General features: G+C 35.0%; 1 protein-coding gene across 1 annotated transcript in view; it reads left to right on the top strand.

Annotated features, from left to right (window-relative positions):
- LOC5565058 (stearoyl-CoA desaturase 5) overlaps positions 1-22,597 on the top strand; it is a 28,970-nt gene extending 6,373 nt beyond the window's left edge. The window contains exons 2-4 of the mRNA XM_021855474.1: positions 21,169-21,691; positions 21,750-21,973; positions 22,319-22,597. Coding sequence (XP_021711166.1) covers positions 21,169-21,691; positions 21,750-21,973; positions 22,319-22,395 — 824 coding nt within the window. The 3' untranslated portion in view covers positions 22,396-22,597. The remainder of the gene's footprint in view (positions 1-21,168; positions 21,692-21,749; positions 21,974-22,318) is intronic.
- The last annotated feature ends 1,045 nt before the right edge of the window (positions 22,598-23,642 follow it).

The raw sequence follows: 23,642 nt of genomic DNA on the forward strand, positions 1-23,642 counted from the left end.
CTTATGAGACAGAATGAACAGAGTGTTTGGCATTTGAAACCAAAGGTTGTTCCATACTTTTGGGTAGAGATAGCAGTGAAGCATGTTCAAACATTTTTTTTTCAGCAAACTTAATAGTTTACAATTTAATTTCCCAAAGAGATACAAAGTTTTTTTCAAATTTCAGCTGATCAAAATGGTACTCAAAAAATAGTATTTTTTGCATAAATAAGGTTAAATGTAAAATTTTGATGACTTTTTTCCACTCGCATAAGCTAAACTTAAAGGTAATTTGTATCAAATTTCGAACAGAATCATAATGCCCAAAAGCAATGACAGCGGAACGGCAACGGAAAGCGGAACCGATTAGGCAGCATGAACTTTAACATGCTTGTCGGCTCAGTGTTGGTTCACTTTCAGTCGTTGACAGCTCAGTCGAGATGGTTTGATTAATGCTGGAGAACCGGTTCCGCTTCTCGTTGCCGTTCTGCTATCATTGTGTTTGGGCCCATATTCCGAACACTCGGTTTTGTATGGCGATTTTATTGAAATGTTTCGCTGAAATATGTCATTCAATTGCCAGAAAATTGCAGTCATTTGGAAATAAATTTTATTGTCTTTTCATCTATTTTATCCATTGGAAGTTGTAATGATTCTCTAGTTCAAGGTCAGTGATACTAGCTCAGATAAATTTGTTTGCTAAATTATTCATTTGAATACGATTTATTCGTGCTGTTGGAATTAAGGTATCCGGAATATGAGACAGAATGAACACAGTGTTCGGCATTTGAATCAAAATGTTGTTACCCGAGAGAGGAGAGACAGCTCACTGACAGCTGGCTAGTATTTTTTTTTGCTTCTTTGATTTCTTCTTTTCATTGTTGGGTTGCGCACAATGGTTCGAAAAACAAAATCTGGGCCAAAACCATTTTTACATCTCATTTGCTGAGGAAAGGACACACAATTTGAAGGTTCCATTTTCAATTTGTGTTCACTCAACAATGGTTGAATTATTTGTATTTCAAGCCACTGTTAGCCTTAAGTATTCGAAATATGCGTCAAAACGGTACTATGTAGGTTTTAGGCAGTTCACAACTTTTTCGTAAGATAATATAGGGCTTGAACAATTGCTCCGCTGATTCGAACTAGGGCAAAAATACATACCCATACTATGATGGTTCGCTGTGTGGTGTTGATTTCTTTTCAACTGTTATAGTTTTTCGGGAAACGTTGATCATTCCACTTAGATCGAAATTTTGCCTAACTTTACTCTATCTCAACAAAATCGTAATCGATTTGAGGTAAATGATTTATTTGAAAACATCGTCCTAAGCCTTCGGTTTGAAGATAGCTTCTTGATTTTTAGCATGAATTATTTTCTGCGTGTTTCACTTTTTTTTATTTAATTAAATTTTAAAACTCATTTTTTTCAAGTGAAATGTTTTTTGAAAAATGAGTCACTCACTGTTAAGCAGCAAATAACTCATACTTTCAAAAGTACAATATTTTTGCTTCTCCTCTCTGGCAATAGGGGTAAAAATTTCATTTACATGTTTTAATACAAATTTGCTGGTTCCTCATTCAAGTCTGCATAATTCGGTTGATATTCAACTAAAATTACTGAACGGTTAAACTTGCGTGTGAGGACGTAATGCCCAGAAGAAGAATCTGGGCACATTTAGTTTGAAATACGATTTTTAATCGGACGTTTATTCACAACGGGACGATATAAGTAAATAGATAATCAACTCCAATCGAATTGAGCTACATTTGAAGTTTTGTCTTATATTTGTATGATGGAGCGCCACTGTGCCCCGGGTTCTAATTCTCAAACCGGATTTACAAAAACAGTTACACGGATGTCGAGCACTGCTTAAATTTTGGAAAGGCAAATACATATGGAATCGAAACGAGCATGGATACATTCAGCACACGTGAGTTATGGAAACAGAACGATATAGGTATCTGCTCATCTTGAACAGACAAGTTAGGTTGAACGACATAAACTCGTCAATGGAATTCTATCGAAACGGAATTCTAGGGGTTTCCACAGAGACTGATATGTTGGATTACTATATAAGTACCAACCCTACTGATTGAGAATCGTGTGAGTTTATTAAAGATATAGAGTTTCAGGGGCTGTATCCATTCGTTTAAATTCTTAATTATTCGAGTCATTACATTCATTTCTTATACCTAGGTGTTCTGTGTTTAAAACACATTCATTAACATTTCGTTAACAACATATTTGAAATGTAATATTACCGTAGCAGTTCAGAATTTTTACAGGTGAGTTGATTTCATCTGCTTATAAGAGAAAAAACGTTTTCAATTAACATAACCTAGATATATACCGCATTTATCGTGACAATAGAAGATTGCAACGCTTTTTGTTTGAAATTATTAATAATTTTATTCGACATTTCTTCCAATGTTTCAACATTGTATCGAAAACTAATAAGCAACATGTTTCACTGTCCCAAAAAAGTTGGGTTGAACTTACAAACTTTTTTAATGGTTAACAGTGCTCTGTATATCCTCTATATACAACAGCAGGGTGTTGTTTTTCCTTTATTTTTCACTATATTTGAAAACCATTCAAAATATTACCATACGACTTCAGAAATTTGCGCACAACTCAAAATGTCAAAAAGAGCACAAAATATTTTAAAATGGCTTTTCTTTTTCAGTTAATTATACTTGTATATTGTAAAATATATTTCCAATCAAAAATTATTTTATAAAGAAATGGTTTATCACAAAGCAAGGGACGGGACAGCCTACTGATCTTGAGAGCATGAGTTGCTTTCGAGCAACTCAGAGTAACTCGATTTGCTCATGTGGAGATATCAACCATTTGGTTGTTTGTTTTACAGAGATAAAAAAAAAATCATATCATGTCATAGGTATGAGGAAGGCGTACCTTATCAGAGGTTTAGTTTTGAATTAAAAACTGGATTCAAACACTTTCTATAAGTTTTGCGTGTGAAGTTTAGCAACATCAAATAGGTACTGGGACAAAAGTGATGAAGCTTAGAAATGCTCATTGAGCTATTTATTTGCATTACATCCTCAACCCGAAACGAACCTCGTGATATTTATGTTGCAGTATGGGGCGGCTTCGCCAGCCATGTACTGCAAGGACCATCCTTGCACCATCACGTTAAAGTAAAATTACAGTGCGAAACATATATCAGATAATTTGTTCTAAAATGGATCAGAAATGCGACAAAAAATGCCTTCGATTTTGGGGAGTGTTCAATCAATTATTTAATTTAAGAGAGTATTATATCACATTGTTTTATTCACTCTTAAACATAGTAGTTACATAGTTAGTTATTTTTACGAAGGCCACGGTTCTCAGGACTAGGCTAAAACTAGTAAGAGGTTAAGGCAAGAAAATTACAGCCACACCTCAAATTTTCCAGAGCAAAAATCTGGAAAACCAGAAAGGCAATCCTCTCAAGCTGAAAATGTTATCGATTGATAATCACCTGCAAGCGACCAACGATCAAAATTTCTGCTTGAACGACTATCTGGTTCCCTACATTTGTGCTCTTGAAATTTCGAGGTTTGATTAATGTTTACTTTGAATTAGGCAAAAATATCTTCTAGCCCTAATATTTTCAATCTCTTCGAACTTTTTCACAATTGGTATGATGGCGTTTTCTTCGTAACATTCTGAACTTCTAACATCGCAGAAAAAAAAACACTCGTATCCTACATTTGTTAAACCCGATCACAGCAAAACTGACATCTGACTGCATTTACTGCTTTCAGAGCAGAAGTGAGTAACTCAAAGGGTTGCTCGATGCGCATAGCCTACTCAGATCAAAGCTGTCCTCCCCCTAGTCACAAAGTTACAAAAAAAACAATATTGTTTGTTATTAAAAAAAAATGTCAACCTTCCCTGATATGGTATTTCGTACCTCGATATTGATTTATTTACTTTTTTTTCTGTTCAGAACATAAACCACTGCGACCAATATTTGATCTATTGTGGTATATCCCGCGTCCTTTGTTTAGTGTATGTCGTGTTACCTTGTCACTATCGAAAAGTGATGAAGTATTCGTTTTTTACAGTTGTCATTCCTAACTTCTTCACAGCAAAGGATTCTAATTGAATGGTATCACTTTTTATACCCTTCGAAGAGTGTGGTAGGTACACTCTCTGCAGGCGCTGGAACAAGAACACAGTCCTTTCTCTGTGCCATCTTAGGGTCCGTCCATTAAGGCTGATGCAAATATTAATTTTCTTATATGTCACCCCCCCCCCCTTAAAAAATCTGAAAATTTTGAAGGGGAGAAAAAAAAGATTCTTCATTTTTTTGACATCAGTTAGGTTTTTTTTTTCAATTTTTAGAGTAAAACCCAGGTAAAATAATGATCCTGATGACGATAGGAAAAAGTTAAACAACTATCGTTAAAATTAAAAATTCGAAAAAATAACTTTTTTTATCATTTTTATTTTTTTGCTCCTTATATATTTTAATCCCCCCCTCGTACCTTCCAAGTGGTCTCGGACATAGAAGAAAATTAATATTTGTATCAGCCTAATTACGTAAATCAATTTTGGCAGTTTTCAAACCTTCCTCCCCCTGATGTAAGATTTTTTGTATGAAAATTAAAAATAATTTGAATGGCGCGTTAGAAATCTCCAACGCCTCTTCCCCCAAACCACGCAAATGGACAGCCTTTTATAATAATTGGTGACCCAAAGGAGGTCATAGAAAAGCTCTACAACGGTCAATATGTTAAAAATGAGTGCGTTGAGGAGATCTATATCGCTCTTAAACTGTTATTATAAACTAATATCTAAAATTTTAAAAAGTAGTGAAAAGCTAAACATTACATATAATTTGCAATTGGATTAGATGAACAAATTGATGTGAAGATTTGCGATCAGGGAGTCATGAGTTCGATTCTCACTGAGAAGACGTGTAACTAATTCTCACCAGCAACCGTGATTAGTGAGTTGCAAAAGTGCTCGAACAATAAGCGAAACTTTTATTAAACTGTTCTCACGATTAAAGATCGCATATTACACCTTCGGAATAGAAAGCGTCAAGGCAAGTTAGTTTCGTTTGATTTAGACCACGCGTTTGATCGCGTGGATCATAACTTTCTTTATTGAACAATGAGATCCATTGGGATAAATCCCAGACTGATAGATCTGTTATCGAAAATAAATTCTCGGTCACGCTCGCATTTACTTGTAAACGGTCATCTGTCCCCTGCGTTTGAAATAGGATGCTCAGTGAAGCAAGGAGATCCTATCTCAATGCACCTTTTTGTGCATTATTTGCAACCACTTATTGACAGATTAAACTTAATCTGCTATGATAAGGATGATGTTGTAGTTGTATATGCAGACGACATTTCTGTAATTACAAAACTCTATTTGGTCGGTGTTCAGACAGACTGGACCAAGTGTTTTTTAGATGGTTCCACAAAAATGTACCCCAGACATTCGAAATTTCAAAATGTTTGCATTGTTGGCTGTTATAAAGGAACTTATATATTTGATTATACATATGTACTGAAATAGCATCGAAAAAATCAGAAATGATGGAGTTCTGAATGTTTCTCTAGAACGTCAAAATATCATCTAGTCCGGTCTGTCTGAACACCGACCATTTGAGCGTTTCGGAAAACACTCAGGTGCGATTTTGAACCTAAACAAAACTTTCTCAGTAGATGTTGGGCATTACAGAGCACAAGATTACTGCATCATACCATGGATACAGCCCGTGAATAAAATCTAAATACACCCGATTCTGTTTTGCACGGATTTTTTTTACACGGCCGTGCAAAAAAAGTTTCCATACATTTTTTCCGCCAAAACCTAATTTTTGCATGAAACGTCGAGAACTGGTGTTACTTTTTTTGCACGGTTTTTGAAATTTTGAACTGAAAACTTTTTTGCACGGTACGCATTCCCCGTGCAAAAACAGAATCGGGTGTATTGGGCATTATCTTCACTAATTCCATCAGACTAATGACTAAACTAAATTGGGAGTCAACAATTGCGAAATTCTCAAAACAGTTATGGATTTACAAAATGACGAATTTGACACTTGCTCACAAAGTTCTTTTATTAAACACGTATATATCATCAAAAATTTGATATATTTCATCAGTTGTGGCCATTAACAAAACGTTTACAGCAAAAATAACATAGTTGATTGGCTCTTTTTTGGAGTGGCCAATCAATACGCGTTCCAATCACACAATTCGCCTTGCCTTATGCAAAGGGCGGACTAAACATACATCTACCGTCATTGAGGCATATTTATTATTAATTATAATATCAATATCGACTTAAATGCATTGAAATTTTATCTACATAGCGAAGTATAGGCATTTCAATTTTATAAAATAATTATAAAATCATAACTCCTGTAAACTTTATTATATAAAACTAAACAGAACTGAATAAATATATTACAAAAACAAAAATATGGGAGCTATGGAACGACAATTTGATGCAGCACGGTATTTAAACCCTTTTTTTAATTTTCATTTAAACCATGGGTACGATTTTGTAATAATTAGTTTTTTTGCTTTTTACTATGACATGCGACTTAAAGGTAATGAGAAGATTGAAGATTTTATTGCAAATATGATGGAACGAATAGAAAACTAATAATAATACTAGCAGCATCATTTTTTCACAAAAAAAATCAAATCACTATGACGTTTTCGTTTTTCAAAATTTTAGCACATTTTTTCATAAGTTTTCACCGACGCGTAGCCATAACTCATGTGAATATATCAGGCTACAGAATGTTTCTCATGTTCACTTATTGAAAAATGAATCATATTGTTGCAATCGTTTTTGAGTAAAGCGCCGTCCACAAATAACGTACCGCTCGAAGGGGAGAGGGTAGGCTCGAGCGTTACGATTTATACACAATTTTGGAAATTTTCATACAAAAAGCGTTATGGGGGGGGAGGTGGTCAATAATTTCAAATTTTAGCGTTACGTTATAAATGAATACTGCCTAATGAACATTTATGTTTCTGGTGCCAATCCGAAAGTATAAGGATTTTGAAAACTTCAATAAACACCATAATGTGTTTTAATATCTCTTCTTGACAACTCAATTGATTTGTATGATTTTTTGAGAGAAGCTCTTTATCATATGACATTGTCAAGACCACATTTTATTATAAATTAACTAACAATCAAAGATTGAATCCATAGCAAATTGAGAGTATCTTTCCCTTATCGCTCTCTGTAACAATCATGATCTGCAATCATGAGAGTATGTTTATCATCTTTTGCTACAGCTCTGATTTGATCTGGGGAGACAACAGTGCATAAACCGATAAAAGCAAGCTCTAAGCCTAGGGGACACTTTTGCTACTGGATGTTCGGCGATTGTTCATCATGTCAGTAAAATAAAAAAACAACCCCCAATGATAGCTAGGGCGAAAAGAAAGTTTCATCAAAGCTCCCTAATTGGTGCTCTCTTTCTCTGCTGTTATTTATTAAGCTTGTTACAACTTGCGACACGTTGCCGATCATGAACCGATACAATGGACCTGTGCATGAGTTCACGAATTTGACGTTTGAGCGGTGCCGAATTCACTTGTTGCCATGGTCACGTAAATAACACGGCACCGCTCAAACGTCAGATAGTGAACTCGTGCATCGGTCCATTGGGTTTGTTTTCTTCGCTTGCACTGATCGTGCTGTCAAATTAGATGAGAACAAAATCTGCAACGCCTGCTACAGCTTAGTATGCTGTTTCACTCAAAAAAGTGAAGAAATTCCTTGACTGAATGGGTCGAGAAATTTTCTACAGAGAGTACCCTTTGAAATGACATTTCTTCTCAACTTCGAACTGCAAACAGAAAAATGTGATTTTCTGAACCATTTATGGGCAATAAATTTTCCACGCATTGAGACAGGCGATTCCTTTTCTTGTCATTAGCAATCCAGCCTTAACAACAAAACGGCGGCCGAAGTTTACTAATAGTCAATATCGACGCAGATTCCGAAAGTTTTTTGAGCATTTGTGAAAAAAATGTTAAAAAATAATATTATTATTATCTTTATTATCGAGATTTAAACTACGTTTATTTGGCTTTCTCAGTCATGGGAAAAAATCAAAACGGTATGTTTTGCTTTGCCCGACGTTTCGACTCTTGCATTGGGCCTTTTTCAAGAGTATAGCTATACCTATGTATAGCTATGCCGTTTTGATTTTTTTCCCATGACTGAGAAAGCCAAATAAACGTAGTTTAAATCTCAAACATCCCAGTCGAATTTATCTACGAAAATTATCGAGATTTTCAGCCTCCTCCTCCTCCTAGAGTAAAAACATGCAAAATTATTGAGAAACAAAAAAAAATCGCTATTTAAATAGTTTTTTGTGGTGAAAAATAATGCCTTCGGTTGAGTGGTAAATAAGATGGTGAAAGTTGAGCTAGCCATCGGGGAAACAGTGAGCATCAAAGCGCCCTCTATTTTACCAAACTAACGCAAATTACTTCAGTGTGATTAAAAAATAAAAAAAATCACCCCTGATGTTAACATATTGCACCATGAACCCACAGTTACGGATCAAATACAGAAAACGACCATATAATGATAGCTGTGTGGTACCAACTAAATATTTGTCAAATACACCGCTATTTAGCGGTTGAACGTTGTGCTCAACATTACAAATGGTAGAAGACAAATAGTATAACATGGGAAAATATGTTTTACGTCAACTTTTATGTTTTGAACGAGTTATCCGATGTTGAACGCCAAAGTGATCCGTCACTGTGGGTGATCCGTAACTGTGTGGGCCTGGTATGTATAACATGCTCAGCTTTCCAATGATGTACACTCCCGTGCAAAAGATTTGGTCACCCCCTTAAAAAAAAAAAAAAAAATTTTGGGCAATTTTTTTGCGATAACTCTCTCGCATAATCTTTGAAGAGCATTTTTAAAATTTTGAGGAAAAATTCTAGAAACTTTTCAAAATCATTAAAATAGTCATTCAAGTCATTGTGCAAAAGTTTGAGGACACAAGAACTTATTTAAAACACGAAAATTTTTAAAAATCTTATACCAATTAGGTATACCCTATTATTTATCTCAAAATGGGCTATGAATTATTAAAACCGGTTGAACATTTGCAGAATTGATGCCAAAAAATCAACCTAAATAACAACATATTCTTGCGGCATATAACTTAAATACCCTCAATGTGGTTGTTAGAAGTTGAGTTTTTCTCTAGCATAATACCTAAATACTTAACTTCATCTGAGCAATACATTAGAACCCCTCTTAACATAACAACATGTAGAGTTGAAGGTTTCAAATTAAGAGCTTTTGCTTTATGTGAGGAAATTATAAGTTGAGATTTAGAATAGACTAGATTCCTTCTAATATCTCCCATTTTTGCAAGAATGAATAAATTGCATCGAAATATTTTTGCAATCTATTACGTAATCTGTAGAAGGGTATGCGAAATACCGAATGATTCCGTCAAATACGCTTCGAAACGAAATTCCGCGGAATTCCACGGAACTCGCACAGGCGAAATTTGTATTTTGCTATTTCGTTTCGTTTCGCCAAATTGTTAAAATATTTCCACGGAAAATTGAAAACAAACGGAATAAAACGGAATTTCGCGAAATTCGAGTTTAATTTCGAATAAAAAAAAGCAAAGCGTTCGCTTCTACTCCTAGCAGCTACAGTCAAATATGGGTCCGTATCATGGGTCAAATCGACTCATATCATGGATCAGAACACTATAACAGCAAATTATCTGCGAGGCAAACGAATGGTGTGCTAGTGAAAGCATACGTTTTGGCGTTTCTTTAGGAATCGTCTTATCTTAGATTCATAGCTGTGGTATGGGATCTCGATTGGTTACTCGATGGCCAATCGATCAAGTGTTCAGCTTGAACCGCTGTCGGGTTCGTTAGATTTGTGCTCTTGAAATTCTGAGGTATGCCTTCGATTTATATCCACCTTAAACAAGGAAGATGCATACATTATTTTATATCAAAAAATGAATCTAGGTTTATTCACGCTGTACCACACCACCAACTCCTCTCTCCTCTTATAACGTGACAAAATTTCCTCACGACCCCCAATTAAAAAAAAATGCGAATATTGATAATATAAAATTACAAGTACCGTAAAACGGGGTAACTTTGATAGTTTTTTCGAAGAAAACTTCCATATTTATGCATGCTGTTTCAAAGAATTACAATTTATATTCTTAAAACAAGTACTGACATCCTAGCTATCGATTGCACTTGATAGATTTATTCTAAATGGATATATTATTTTTCATATAATCGAAAGTCAGTTTTCTGTTTTGGGGTAACTTTGATAAATCGAACACGATTGAATGGATTACGGAACATTTATAGGGCGTTGCATATCTCTAGGCGTTTAACGCTATATAGAAATTTCAGACTTCGATTACAAAAATGGTCCCAGTTTGTAAAAATGGTTTTCGCTAAGAGATTTGAGACCGAATTCATGTTCTACTATAACTAGGCTGTCATGGGTAAGTGACGAACTCATTATGACTTTATCAAATAGTGGTCGTAGAACAGATTGTTTGTAAGCGTTGCAAAAATGCTAAAATCTTGTAAATTTTTAATATTTGCATAAGAATCCTCAAATGCACTTGATTCCAACGAAAACAGCTTTGGCATGAAGTGTCATACTCATACTCTTTACTTTTGCAATCATTTTTCTTAACTGATTGACAGAAACTTCGTTATTTCGTTTAAAATGTTGGGGGTCTCGCACTATCAAAGTTACCCGCATTATCAAAGTTACCCCGTTTTACGGTATTGGAATTTGGCCGCAAGGCAAAGGTCTTAACCTTTTCAATACCGACATCAAGTTTCAAAATTCTCTAGTTTCGCCATCGTTCGATCGATTTTGATGATTTGTTTTAGTAAAAATCACAAATCAGTTATAAATTTGATTCATGCATTGCATGCACCATCAAAATTGGTTCCGGATTTAGATTCAAGTTTGGTGGGGTACCAAGGATATTTCACAATAGAAAAGCGCAAATTTTTTTTTTTCGATTTTCGCACATCTAAATCTCGAGAAAAAAAAAGCCAAACATTCAATTTAGCTCATTGAAATACGGATTATCTGAACGAACATGGGCGAACTTGTCAATCTTATTTGCGGTTCCTCTATGCTATGTAGTCCAGGTTCAAAACATTTTTTTTCGAAATTTTCAAATATTTTTTAAAATACTCGAGGCTCAAAATTTAGTGAAAATGTGATTTTGTAGTCAGAAAAGAATCTGAAAATGAGATAATATCAACAATCCTTAATTCTTCCAGAAATCGTCCAGAAATTCCTTCACAGATTTTGGAATAGGATCATTTCTCCATTATTTGCTTTACAAAATAATAGAAATACCTTCAGTATTTTCTACAAGGTTTACTTTAAAAGTTTGGATTCATCCAGATTTGATCCCTCCAAGAATTAATTCACAGTTTATGCAAGGCTATTCTAGAAAATTTATTAGGAACTTCTAAATTAACCCCAACAGGCAATCCTGGTTAAGTTGCTGTCGCAGTATCTTATTTAGAGTTTATTACCTTTGCAGTTGTTTTAAATTTATCTTGATTGATTTTTTGTTATGTGTTGATGGATTTTTTTTAATTTAATTTAATTCAATACTACAGCAAATATTCCAGTGATTCCTTTGTTCTACTTATTTTTCTTCTTCTTTATGGCGTTATGTTCCACCTGGGACAGAGTCTGCTTCTCAGTTTAGTGTTTTCATGATCACTTATCAACTTGTGTCCCCAATCACATTCATTTAAGCCACAAAGCATAAAGTACAGCAAAAAAAATGAATATCATTATTCCATGTTTATGGTATATATTAGCATAACATCACATCCACATGATTAAAAAATTGTAAGGCATTTCTAAAAATCAAATTAATTTTGGGCTCCTCTCAATATTTTTGAGATTGTTTTAAATGTCTGTAACTGCTTTTTGTCGCAGTGGGGACGTAACGCCAGAAAGAAGAAGAAGAAGAAGAAGAACTACTTTTCGACCCACTTCTTAGTTGTAACCAGTGAATCAAACTATCATCAAAATAGACGAAAAACAAACAACAAAGCAAGCTCGCCCACAACCGTTTGTCGCAACTTTCGCGGAAAAGGACACAATCAAAAGCAAAATTGTCAAGACAATCACAGAGCGCAACATTGTTGCAACCTTTTCAACTTGCGATTAATCAGTTATTTTAAACACAAAACCAAATTTGTTTTGTGGATGCTGTTTGATAATGTGTCAATGTTTACCAACACGGAGAAAGTTCTCGAAAATTGCAATGCGAAGCCCATAAAATCGCTGCGCACGTGGTGATCGATCTTTGTCATATTCTGTTCAAGTGATGATAAACTCATGCTGCGGGATGCAATTGTTGCAACAAGAATAGGAGGTGACAATGTCTTTGTTTCTGCATGTTGGGTGACAATTGATTCACTGGTTGTAACATTTAAATTAAACCCACTCATTGCCTTGTGTGAGTGTCAGATATGTTGAAATGAAACCTTATAAAGTTCTAGAGGAATTCGCGATTAGGGCCTATCTGACAAATCAATAACAATGAGAAAATAATCAATGAAATTTTCATGTGCAATTTTAAATCCCAATTGGAGAAAATATACTCAAACTTTAACCTTTTCACATTAAAACATATTTCATAAACCAAGTTTTAAAATCCTCATCAATACCACACACATTTCCTACAATTCCCCTAGCTATTTCGTACTCAAATTAATTAAGCCCGCCATGTACGCCTTGTTTATTTTTTGTTTGCAGTGTCGCCGTTTACTCTCGCCGTGTTTTGATTTCGATTTCAGATGCGCCCATCACTTTGATAAACAAAAACACAGGCGTAATCAATAAAGTGTGTGGTTTGGCATGAGATGAAGTTTCGTCTTCTACAAATTTGCGTTTTTTGAATAGTTAAATTATCAATAGGGGAAAAGTTCAAGTGCAGTGAATAGACAATCGAGCTACAATTTCAACGCTATATTTTCTTAAATTGTGTACATTTTGTCAGTTTCGCCTGATTCGCGAATCTTTCTAGAGTTAATAAGAAGATTTCAAACAAACCGAAAAGGGTCTTACCAAAACATGTAAGGATTCCGCTGAGCAACGCTAAGGTTTCCACATGGTAAAGGATTTAAAAAGACGTTTGTTATGCCTATTGTCAAATTTCCAGCTTTTTGACAAGAAAAACAAAACAACTTAAACGTGTATTCCGCAAAACAAATTCAAAAATTTTGTTTCGTTTCGCAAAACTCCGTGAGATATTTGATTTCGTATCGAGTTGCACGAAACATTTTTAAGTTTCGTTTCGTTTCGTCATTATAAGCGCAAGATATTCCGCGTATCGTTTCGTTTCGTTTCGACATGGAAAAAATCCATATCGCATACCCTTATGTATAAGTACTCGTCCATTGGCAAAGATGCCTGTGTCATCCGCAAACATTATTTTTCTTATATCCCTGAGAAAACACAGGTAAATGTGAAAAATATTGTAAAATTTTGGTCCCAGAATGCTGCCTTCAGGAACACCAGTTCTACCTGAAGTGTTTGATTTTCCAAATAATTCTGAGTTATGTACATGTGTTGGAATATAAAAGTTTTTGATTTTTAAAGTCAAACGTTCAAGCCGAATCCTGTTGAATGCTTTTGTTATGTATTGGAATTGCTTTGTGAACTATTCCATGACCGATGTTTTGCATTAAAGTTACCAATGACAACATTTTTTGACTCATTGCGAGTCAATTTTCGCAAGCCGGTTTGAAGCAATTCAACTTGCTGCCCAGTGCATTGAAAAAGCAAATAGGCAGCTATGAAAGTATATTTACTATGCTGTCAATAGAAATACCCAAAGCTTCAAAAAACTTTGGTTTTAAATGACGAAAAAAGTTGATGTTTTATACGCCTATGACATTTCGTTTTTTTTTTTTTTTTTTTTGAAAATAACTTTTTTTTTAAGTTTTTGATAAAGAAAAGCAAGATTATTGACAGGATATTTGTCCAGTTTCAAAATTGGTACAACCTTGACATTTAATGGAGGAGGAGATGCCAAGTGGGAATTTTGAAAATTTCAACATATTGCATAAATTTTTACAATATTTTCTTATACTACATTCATTATATACCATTTATCCACGTTTTGTACACATTTTGATCGAACTTAATAAAAAATAATCCATGTTTCGTGTTTTTAATCAAATTATATTAAAGTTTAAAATAATAACTTATGTTAATGTACGGTTTGAAAAGTAACGCAATATAAGAATAGTCTCTCAGAACAATAAAAACACATACAACAACAAAAATTAACATTGAATATTTCTTCGATAAAGGCTATAATGATTGCCTTTACCAAATTAAATTGTTGCCAACGATTGTGCATTGGCAAAAAAAAGTTCTTAGCTCAAAACTGTGCAAATTTTGTAATTACACTAAGCACCCAGTAGGGTGGTAACTCAAATAGGATATCTGAAATCAAAGTCAGAGCAAATCTTCGTCTAGCCTTCAAAAGCTAGAATCTGTCTTTGAAATGCAAATGACAAAATGCGAAATAAAGGAAGTTTATATTTCAACCAGAATCAGACGTCAACCAGATTTGCTATGCGAATTTCATATGCTTTTTTGTCATCTCAAGCAGGTTTTTAGTGCAAACAAATCTCCAAAACTGGTTTAATGTCTAGCGTCTTTTTCTGCACGCAACACCTGAGAGTGGGGTTTTAGGCATTTTGAAAGCACGGTACGGGCATGGTACGGGAAACAATAAAAGCAAGCTGGGTAAAACCAAACGAAAAGTTTGCCAGTGGTCCAGCAGCGCCAAAAAAAAAACGTTATGCAATCATTCGGCAGCGAATTGCGTGCTCTGGACGTGGCATTGAAGCAAGATGAAAAGTTTCAACTGGAGCAGTTTTGCGTTTGTTTACATCTTTTTAACCTGTTAACGCCCTGCGTCATATATTGAGGACAGATACACCCAACGCTTATATCGCAAATAGCTCTTGACACAAATTGAATTGTACTTGCAAGTCCAATGAACATGTAATGCTAAAACTGAATTAAGCTTTCATTAACATTTTGTTAACAACATATTACATTTAATTTGCCGTATCAGTTCAGTTTTTTTACAGGTGAGTTGATTTAACCTGCTTTCAAGAGTTTTCAGTTACTTAACTTAACTTATCCTAGATATAAAACGCATTAATCTTAGCAATAGGGGATTTTAACGATTTATGTTTAAGATTATAAAAAATGACATTTGTTCCAATATTTCAACATTGGATTTTATGTGTAACTCATTAAAATGGTATGGTACTAATGAGTTACACATAATATCCAATGTTGAAACATTGGAACAAATGTCATTTTTTCATAATTTTAGAAGGAAGCTTCCAAATCATTTTCAAAATATTATTTTGAATTCTCTGCAGTGCTTTCTTCCTGGTATTACAACTGCTAGTCCACATAAGTACAGCATACAACATGGCAGGCCTGAAAGTTTGTTTGAAGAGCAAAATCTTGCTATTAAAACATAGTTTTGATTTTCTGTTAATAAGAAGATACAGACATTTTACATATTTGTTACAATTTGTTGGAATGCCCTCAATGTGATTTTTGAAAGTGTTTTTTTTATCTACCATGAGCTCTAGATACTTAACTTCATCTGACCAATTTATTAGTATCCCTCTCATAGTGACAATAAGTTTACATGAAGGTTTCAAAGAGCTTTTGGTTTATGTGGGAATATTACTAGTTGAGTTTTCGAAGAATTAGAAGAAATCTTCCATTTTTGCAAGTATGAGAAAAAATATCCAAACTTTTTTACAATCGACTACAGATGACACGCAGACTTCGTTCTTTGGCGGAGAGGCCTGTGTCATCCGCAAACAAAGATTTTTGACATCCCTGAGGTAACTCAGCTAAGTCAGATGTGAAAATATTGTTTAATGTTGGTCCTAAAATGCTGCCTTGAGAAATACCAGCTCGTACAGGAAGTCTGTCAGACCTGGAGTTCTGATAATTAACCTGAAGTGTACGATTTGACAGATAACTTTGAATGACTCTAACAATGTATGTTGGAGAATTAAAGTGTTTTAATTTAACAATCAAGCCTTCATGCCAAACACTGACAAAGGCTTTTTCTATGTCTAGAAGAGCCAGACCAGTAGAATAGCCTTCAGATTTGTTGGAACGAATCAAATTTGTTTTCCTCGTTCAATGCCGGTATTGGCTTCTGAGGTTTTTTTTAGGAAATTTTTGTTTCTTAGTTGTGAAAATCGTCTTTTAATTACTTTCTGCAAATCCTGCCATATAATTTTCACAGCAGAATCGCGATTGGTCTGAAATTGCCTTCTCCTCACGTTTTTAAGGATCAAGAGTTTATGATCATCGTCTAAAATTAAGGATTAAAAATTTACTTCACATTTCGTAATTGCAATGCTCCTGGCTTCAACAATGGAATTTGTTAAAGTTTCAAGAGCATTGTCAATATCAAGCTTTATATGTAAAGAAATGTTAACATCAAGATTAGAGTCGATCTATGTTTCATTAGGGCGGTTCAAAATTAAAAAAGGTTCGAGAATCCAATCTCCCATATGTTCCTAGCCATTCTTACCATAAAAATAGTGCTCTGTGAAATTTTCAGCTTTCTAGGTGGTGATTTAAAGGTGGCCCAAAGACAATGTAGGTTTATATGGAAATAACTATGGAGACATTTTGCAATATGTTCCAAATATGCTAGTACTGTAATGTAAGTACAAAGTCATTATCCCATAGTAAAAACTCATTCTTCAAATCATAAAAAATAAATTTGCTGAAGGGAGAAATTCAATCCGACGGATAGCAGAAGAGATATGCATGAGTTTGTTTGCTATTATTTAGCTTAATATAGGATTATAGCCCTGCAAACATGTGAAAAAAATTCAAACAAATTTTGCTCAAAAGGGATTTGTTTCTTCAACAACATCCTTCGTTGAAGTTTGAAGAATGAGTTTTCAATATGGGATGATAAGTTTCTACTTGCATTACAGTACTAGCGTGTTTGGAACATTTCTCAAAATTTCTCCATAGTGATTTCCATATAAATCTACATTGTCTTTGGACTACCCTTGAATCATCACCTAGGAAGCTGAAAATTTCACAGAACACTATTTTCATGGTAAAGATGGTAAGGAGCATATGGGAGATTGGATTTTCAAACATTTTTTAAAATTTGAATCACCCTAATGATTCATTTATATTCCAGTCGGCTTGAAAATAATTGAAAGTGGAGTTGATAGGATTGAGAATCGCTTCATGGGATATTTGAAATGTAACAGGGACATGATCAGAATCAAAATCAGCATGAGTGATCAGTTGGCTACAGAGGTGACTAGAAACGGTTAAGACCAAATCAATCGTAGATGGATTTCTAGAAGAGGAAAAACATATAGGGCTATCAAGGTATTGAATTGAGACTAATTGCGAGTCAATTTATGCAAGTCAGTTTGGAGCAAATTAACTTGCTGTCCAGAGCATTGAAAAGGCAAATATGCAGCTATGAAAGTATATTTACCAAACTGTGTTTCAACAGAAACACCTAAAGTTTCAAAAACTTTAGATTCAAATGACGAAAACAGTTGATGTTTTATACGCCTATGAATGATGATTGCAACTCCCCCACATGCCCCATCAAGTCGATCATTACGATAAACAAAAAAGTTAGGATCTTTTTTTTTTATTTGGATCCAGCTTTTAAATATGTTTCAGTAATAACTGCTATATGCACGTTATTATTTGTAAAAAAAATAAAACAGCTCGTCCTCTCTACTATTCAAAGAACGAGCATTCCAATTTAAAAAAATTAAATTATTATTTATTGGATCCATTAGAAAAAGGTAACATAATAACAATTTAAAAAAAAGGTAACAATAATAACAATTTGATTAGTTAATTTTACACCAACTTGGACTGTTTCAGTCATAGTGGTGGCTTTGAACATTGCATCAATCATTAGATTCAATTGTTCAGTTAGAAAATTAAAATCAGAGGCAGACATATCACTTGAAGTGGGTACATTATCTGAAGATTTTCCGTTAGAATTTTCGGTAGACGAAGAGGTGGAGTAGAAGTTTCCTGTGGCGGCAGGGTTTTTTCCATTTGATTTGAAACAATTAAAACGGGTACTCATAGTATGTAAATGGGAGGAGTTCAAATTACCAGCTACGATATCGGCAAGGGATTTTCTTTGGGTTGATACATTCGAAAAAGTAGTACTGAAAAGTACTGCTTTTGTAGCTCTGAAAAGTACTGTTTTATTGCTTTAGGTAGTTAAAAAAAAACTTCCAAGAGCAGAGAGAATTCTTGTACGCACAGCACGAAGGTACGATGCTCACTGTCCTTGAAATACTTCTGGTACTCTTCCAACAATTCCGGATATCTTTGAAGGATTCTTTCGGAAAACCTTTCGGAATTCTATCGGAAATCTTTCTGAGTATCCTCCAAATCCATCTTACTGGATTCGAGGATTTTTGCAGAAACTCTCCCCAAATTACTTCTAGGATCCAGGGGCATCCTGATTTTTTCAAGAAAACTATGATCATTCTTTCGAGTATCTCCCTAGGATTCTTTCGGAAATGTTTCTGGTTCACCCCTAGATTCCTTTTCGAAGTCCTGGCTTTAAAATATCTCTCAAAGATTCTCCCAAACATTTTTTTCAGGATTTTTTCAAGAAATCTTGCTGAGATTCTTCCGTAAAACCTGCTGTGATTCATCCAGATATACGACTGTAATTTCTTCCGGATATCATTCAAGGATTCTACCGAAAGTTTTCTAAATATTATACCATAAATCTTTTATTCAGAAATACCATTGGGATTCTTCGGAAAAAACAATTAGGATTCTTCAATATATCTTTCTGAAAATTCTTTTTGGATTTTTTTGGGAATATTGAAAGATTTTCGGAAGAATCGCAGGTCGATTTGCAAGAATCATAGAGAAATTGCTGAAAGATTTCGAGGGAGATTTCTCAAACAAATATTTAAGGATTTTCGTAAAAATCTGACAGAATCCCATGAAGATGTTTGGAAGAATTCCAAATGGATTTTGAATGTATTTTACATTGATATACAAAAGAATCCCAGAAGTTATGTCACGAGAATCCCTCAAAGATTTTCAGGAATTTCAAAGATATTCAGAAGAATTCATTTTCAAAAATATTTTCAGAGCGATTTTCAGAAGAACTCCAGAAAGATTAACGGAAGAATTTCAAAAGGAATTTTCGGAACTATTTAAGAGTATCTTTCAGAAGATTCTTAGAAAGATTTCCGAAAGAACCTCAGAGGTATTGTTCGGTCTCACCGCAACGACTCTCCCATTCAATGATAGGCGCACCCAGCTGCAGCTGAGTCCCGAGGCCTGTCCAGAAGTTTTATTAAGGGATTTCCATTTGGATTCAAGAGGTATTTTCAGAAGATTCGACCAAGGATTTTAGGAATCTATGAAAAAATCTCAAGAAACACAAAGGGAATTCCGGGAAAATTACAAACGGATATTCGAAATTATCCCAGGAAGTTTTCTGGAAACAATCAAGATTTCCGTAAGAATTGAAGAAAATATTTTTCAAGAGTGCATGGAGATTTCCAAACAATTTCAGAGAAATTTTCAGAAAAATTTGGGAGCGATTTCCATGAAAAGAAGATTCTCAACAAGATTCGCAGATGCACAAGGAAGAATTTCATAGGGATTCACGAAAGAATCCCAGGGGAATTTCCGTAAAAATCCCGAGAGTTTGAACGGAAGAATCTGGAAGTGAAAATCTAGATTTCTTATTTAGTCCTAGGAAGAATAATCCAAACATGTTTCTGAGAGAATCTCAGAGGGATATTTGAATAAGTTCCACGGAAGAACTTCTGATGGATTTCTGAGAAAATATCAAAAGGATTATTATAATAATATCGGATGGATTAACAAAGAAAATCCGAAGAGCTTCTGTATAAATCCCCGAAAGATTTCTGGAAGAATCTTTAAAAGATATCCAGAAGAATCCCAGATTTTTTTAATAGATTCCATTTCTCTGAAAAACAATCATTGAAATTCTAGAGAAATTTTACAAAACAAAAATCTGAAAGAAGCCAGTATTACCAAACCTTTGACATATTTCTTATACAAAATTTAGAGCAGCATTTTCAACGTTTCCTGAAATAAATTCAAGTATAATTTTGAACACAACTTCTTTGTAAGATTGTTGTAAAATACTGGGAGGGATTCTTACTAAATCCTCAACAGTTTGCTCAAAAAAAATATCTTGCCAATTTTCCCGTAAGAAATTTTGTTCTTTTATCGTTCAATAAATGGAAATGTTTTTGACCCGCCTTGCAATAATAACTCTGTGATATGGCCCGCGGTTCAAAAAGGTTTTGCGGGCAGGGTCTATGCTATGCTAAACTAAATACCTTCAAATTTAATTTACAGATTAGATGCTTTAATTCCACATTTTGAATACTTAATGCAATCTTGATGGTTTCTGTTTAGTTCACGAATTGATAATGGTGCATCGGGGCCCAGATAGCCGTAGCGGTAAACGCGCAGCTATTCAGCAAGACCAAGCTGAGGGTCGTGGGTTCGAATCCCGCTGGTCGAGGATCTTTTCGGGTTGGAAATTTTCTCGACTTCCCAGGGCATAGAGTATCTTCGTACCTGCCACACGATATACGCATGCAAAAATGGTCATTGGCACAGTAAGCTCTCAGTTAATAACTGTGGAAGTGCTCATAAGAACACTAAGCTGAGAAGCAGGCTCTGTCCCAGTGGGGACGTATTGCCAGAAAAGAAGAAGAAGCATCGTTATGGAAAAATTTGAAGCATGTTGGGATATTAACATGCTTCAAAGTTTTCCATGATAGCTCAAAACCTTCAAAGCACGATAACTTTCGATTCCGCCGTTGAAATATTTACAAACTCACGGAGAAGATGCTTGAATACCATATCTTTTGAATGATTGGTGCCAATGTGATATTACATTTTTTGTTTGCTGTGTACAATTGCGGGATACCTTGTGCGCTTATGGATTAATAAACGCGTTATTCTCAGGGTTGCTCTTATAGATGAATATCATTTGCCGGATTGATTGGAGATTCCTCATTATATTCCCTCCTGATTAGGATTCATTGTTGGAGGCTGCGCCGGTTTTGGTGTCACCGGTGGAGCGCATCGTTTATGGACACACCGAGCTTACAAAGCCAAGCTTCCGTTGCGAATCATCTTGATGTGCTGCTACTGCATGGCCGGTCAGAACAGTTTGTACGATTGGGTCCGGGATCACCGAATCCATCACAAGTACTCCGAAACCGATGCCGACCCGCACAACTCGAACCGGGGTTTCTTCTTCGCCCACGTTGGTTGGCTGATGCTGAGAAAGCACCCGGAGTGCATTAAAAAGGGTCGTTTGATTGACATGAGCGACGTTCTGGCCGATCCGGTTATTCAGTTCCACCAGAAGTACTTCACAGCGCTGAAAATTCTGTTCACGTTTATCATTCCATCGATGGTACCGTGGTACTTTTTTGGCGAAGACTTTGTGCTGTCATTCCTGGCCAACTGTCTGCTGCGAAATGCACTGACCTTGAACTTCACATGGCTAGTGAACAGCGCTGCACATATCTACGGAAACCGGCCCTACGACAAGTGAGTAGCTATCATGCGGAAGTCTGATCGAACAAATGAAGTCACTTTTTTCCCACAGACGAATCCAGCCAGTGGAAAACAAGGCGGTGTCCATTGTCGCACTTGGTGAAGGTTGGCACAATTATCATCACGTGTTTCCGTGGGACTATAAAGCAGCTGAGCTGGGCAACTACTCGACCAACTTGACCACGTTCTGGTTGGATCTGTTCGCGAAGATTGGATGGGCGTACGATATGAAGGAACCATCAAAGGATCTGGTGCGCAGGGTAATTTATAAATATGGTGAGTGCCCTATGGTTTTATCAAATATTGTAACAATTTCTGATTTATATTAATTCATGTAATAAATACCGTAAAACGGGGTATCTTTGTTAATGCGGGTAACTTTGATTGTGCGAGACCTACAACATATTACATAAAATAACACATTTTCTGTTAATCAATTTAGAAAAAAGAATGCAAAATTCAAGAATATCAGTGAGGCATACCATGTATGAGATATGCTAAGCAGTTTAGGTAATTTAGGGTTAAAAATTAAAAAAAAAAACTGTTTTCTTATTCTGTACTCGTTACATGATATTTTGGCATAATATATTGATAATTAATTATTTTTTCTATCTTCTACAGGTGATGGAACTCACATTACGACTCCGATTGCTCAGCTGAAGGAAGTCCCGGAACCAGATGCTCCAAAGTCTGAATAACTAGAAAGTTTGCTTTTTTCATACATATTGTTAGCTCAACATTGAAATGATAACGTTTTATGTTATAGCAGATGTTACATATGACAAATAGATTAGTTTAATATTTATAAACCTTAAACCCATTCCAAAACAGTATCGACACCTGAGATAAATATTGTTTTATTAGTTCTAAACCCTTCTCGAAATCCACCAATATTATTCCAATAAAATGCTTCTATACGACGATTAACATTTTTTTCTTATTTAACGACGTCACGCGAGTCTCCGTCAAAATCTGATTGGAGTTGGCATCGAGATATTCAACCAAATAGAGCGCGAAACAGCAACAGATAAAGGTGGAATGACGCGACGTGACGCTTAATTATCTCCGTCGTGCATTAAAAGTTACGCAAGGAAACCAAAACTTTGGAAAAAAAAATAAAAGGTGGACGCTGAATGCGGAGGCTAGCTATATCAGCCAGTCAGCTCACCTGCTCTCACTGCAGCCCAAACAGTTGAAACAAGGTTAGTCACTCGCTCGCCGACCACATTGTCCAAAACAAACCAGAAAAGACGACGCGGGCATCCAAGCGTGGTGACCTTGGTATAGATGACGAACGAGGAAAACTTAAGAACCTAAACCTTAATGCGTTTGATTGTTTTGTTTTTCTAATGGAAAAAATTGTGTTTTTAATGTGCTGTTCTTCTAATGTACAGACTGACTATAGTGTAGCTCAGCCTTTTGCGCATATTTTTTGGTAGTAATAGTTAGTTTTAAGATTGACAACAATCTGATTTCAAAATCGTATCAAAATGTTATCAAATTATGATTTTCATAACATATTGTTAGCAGCTTTTGAAAATCGGTTTCTCGATCTTAATCTTATTTCAAAATTTGATATTATTTTCATATTCCAAAATCTAAATTGATATATATTTATTCATCAAAACATGGAAGATTGGAACCATACAAAAAATCTTTGTTACTGTGACTGTCCCCTAAAACAGCTATTCAAAGATAATCTGTTCCATGACTCGATATTTTCATGAGTCGATGGTATTTTCAATACCGGATCGTGGAAATTTGACACAATCACAGAAACACATTCTTTAGTATTTTTCTCTAAACAAACTGTTTTACCTCAAAAGAAGTGGACACCATCCACAAGATCAGGTACAAGTAGAATTTTTCAACAATCAAAATCCAACCGATAGCCTATTTAATTAATGAACCTATCCCAATTTTTGTTTGACCTTTTATTGAGCTC

This window comes from Aedes aegypti, chromosome 1 (assembly GCF_002204515.2).
Source record: "Aedes aegypti strain LVP_AGWG chromosome 1, AaegL5.0 Primary Assembly, whole genome shotgun sequence".
In the NCBI taxonomy this organism is placed as follows: domain Eukaryota; kingdom Metazoa; phylum Arthropoda; class Insecta; order Diptera; family Culicidae; genus Aedes; species Aedes aegypti.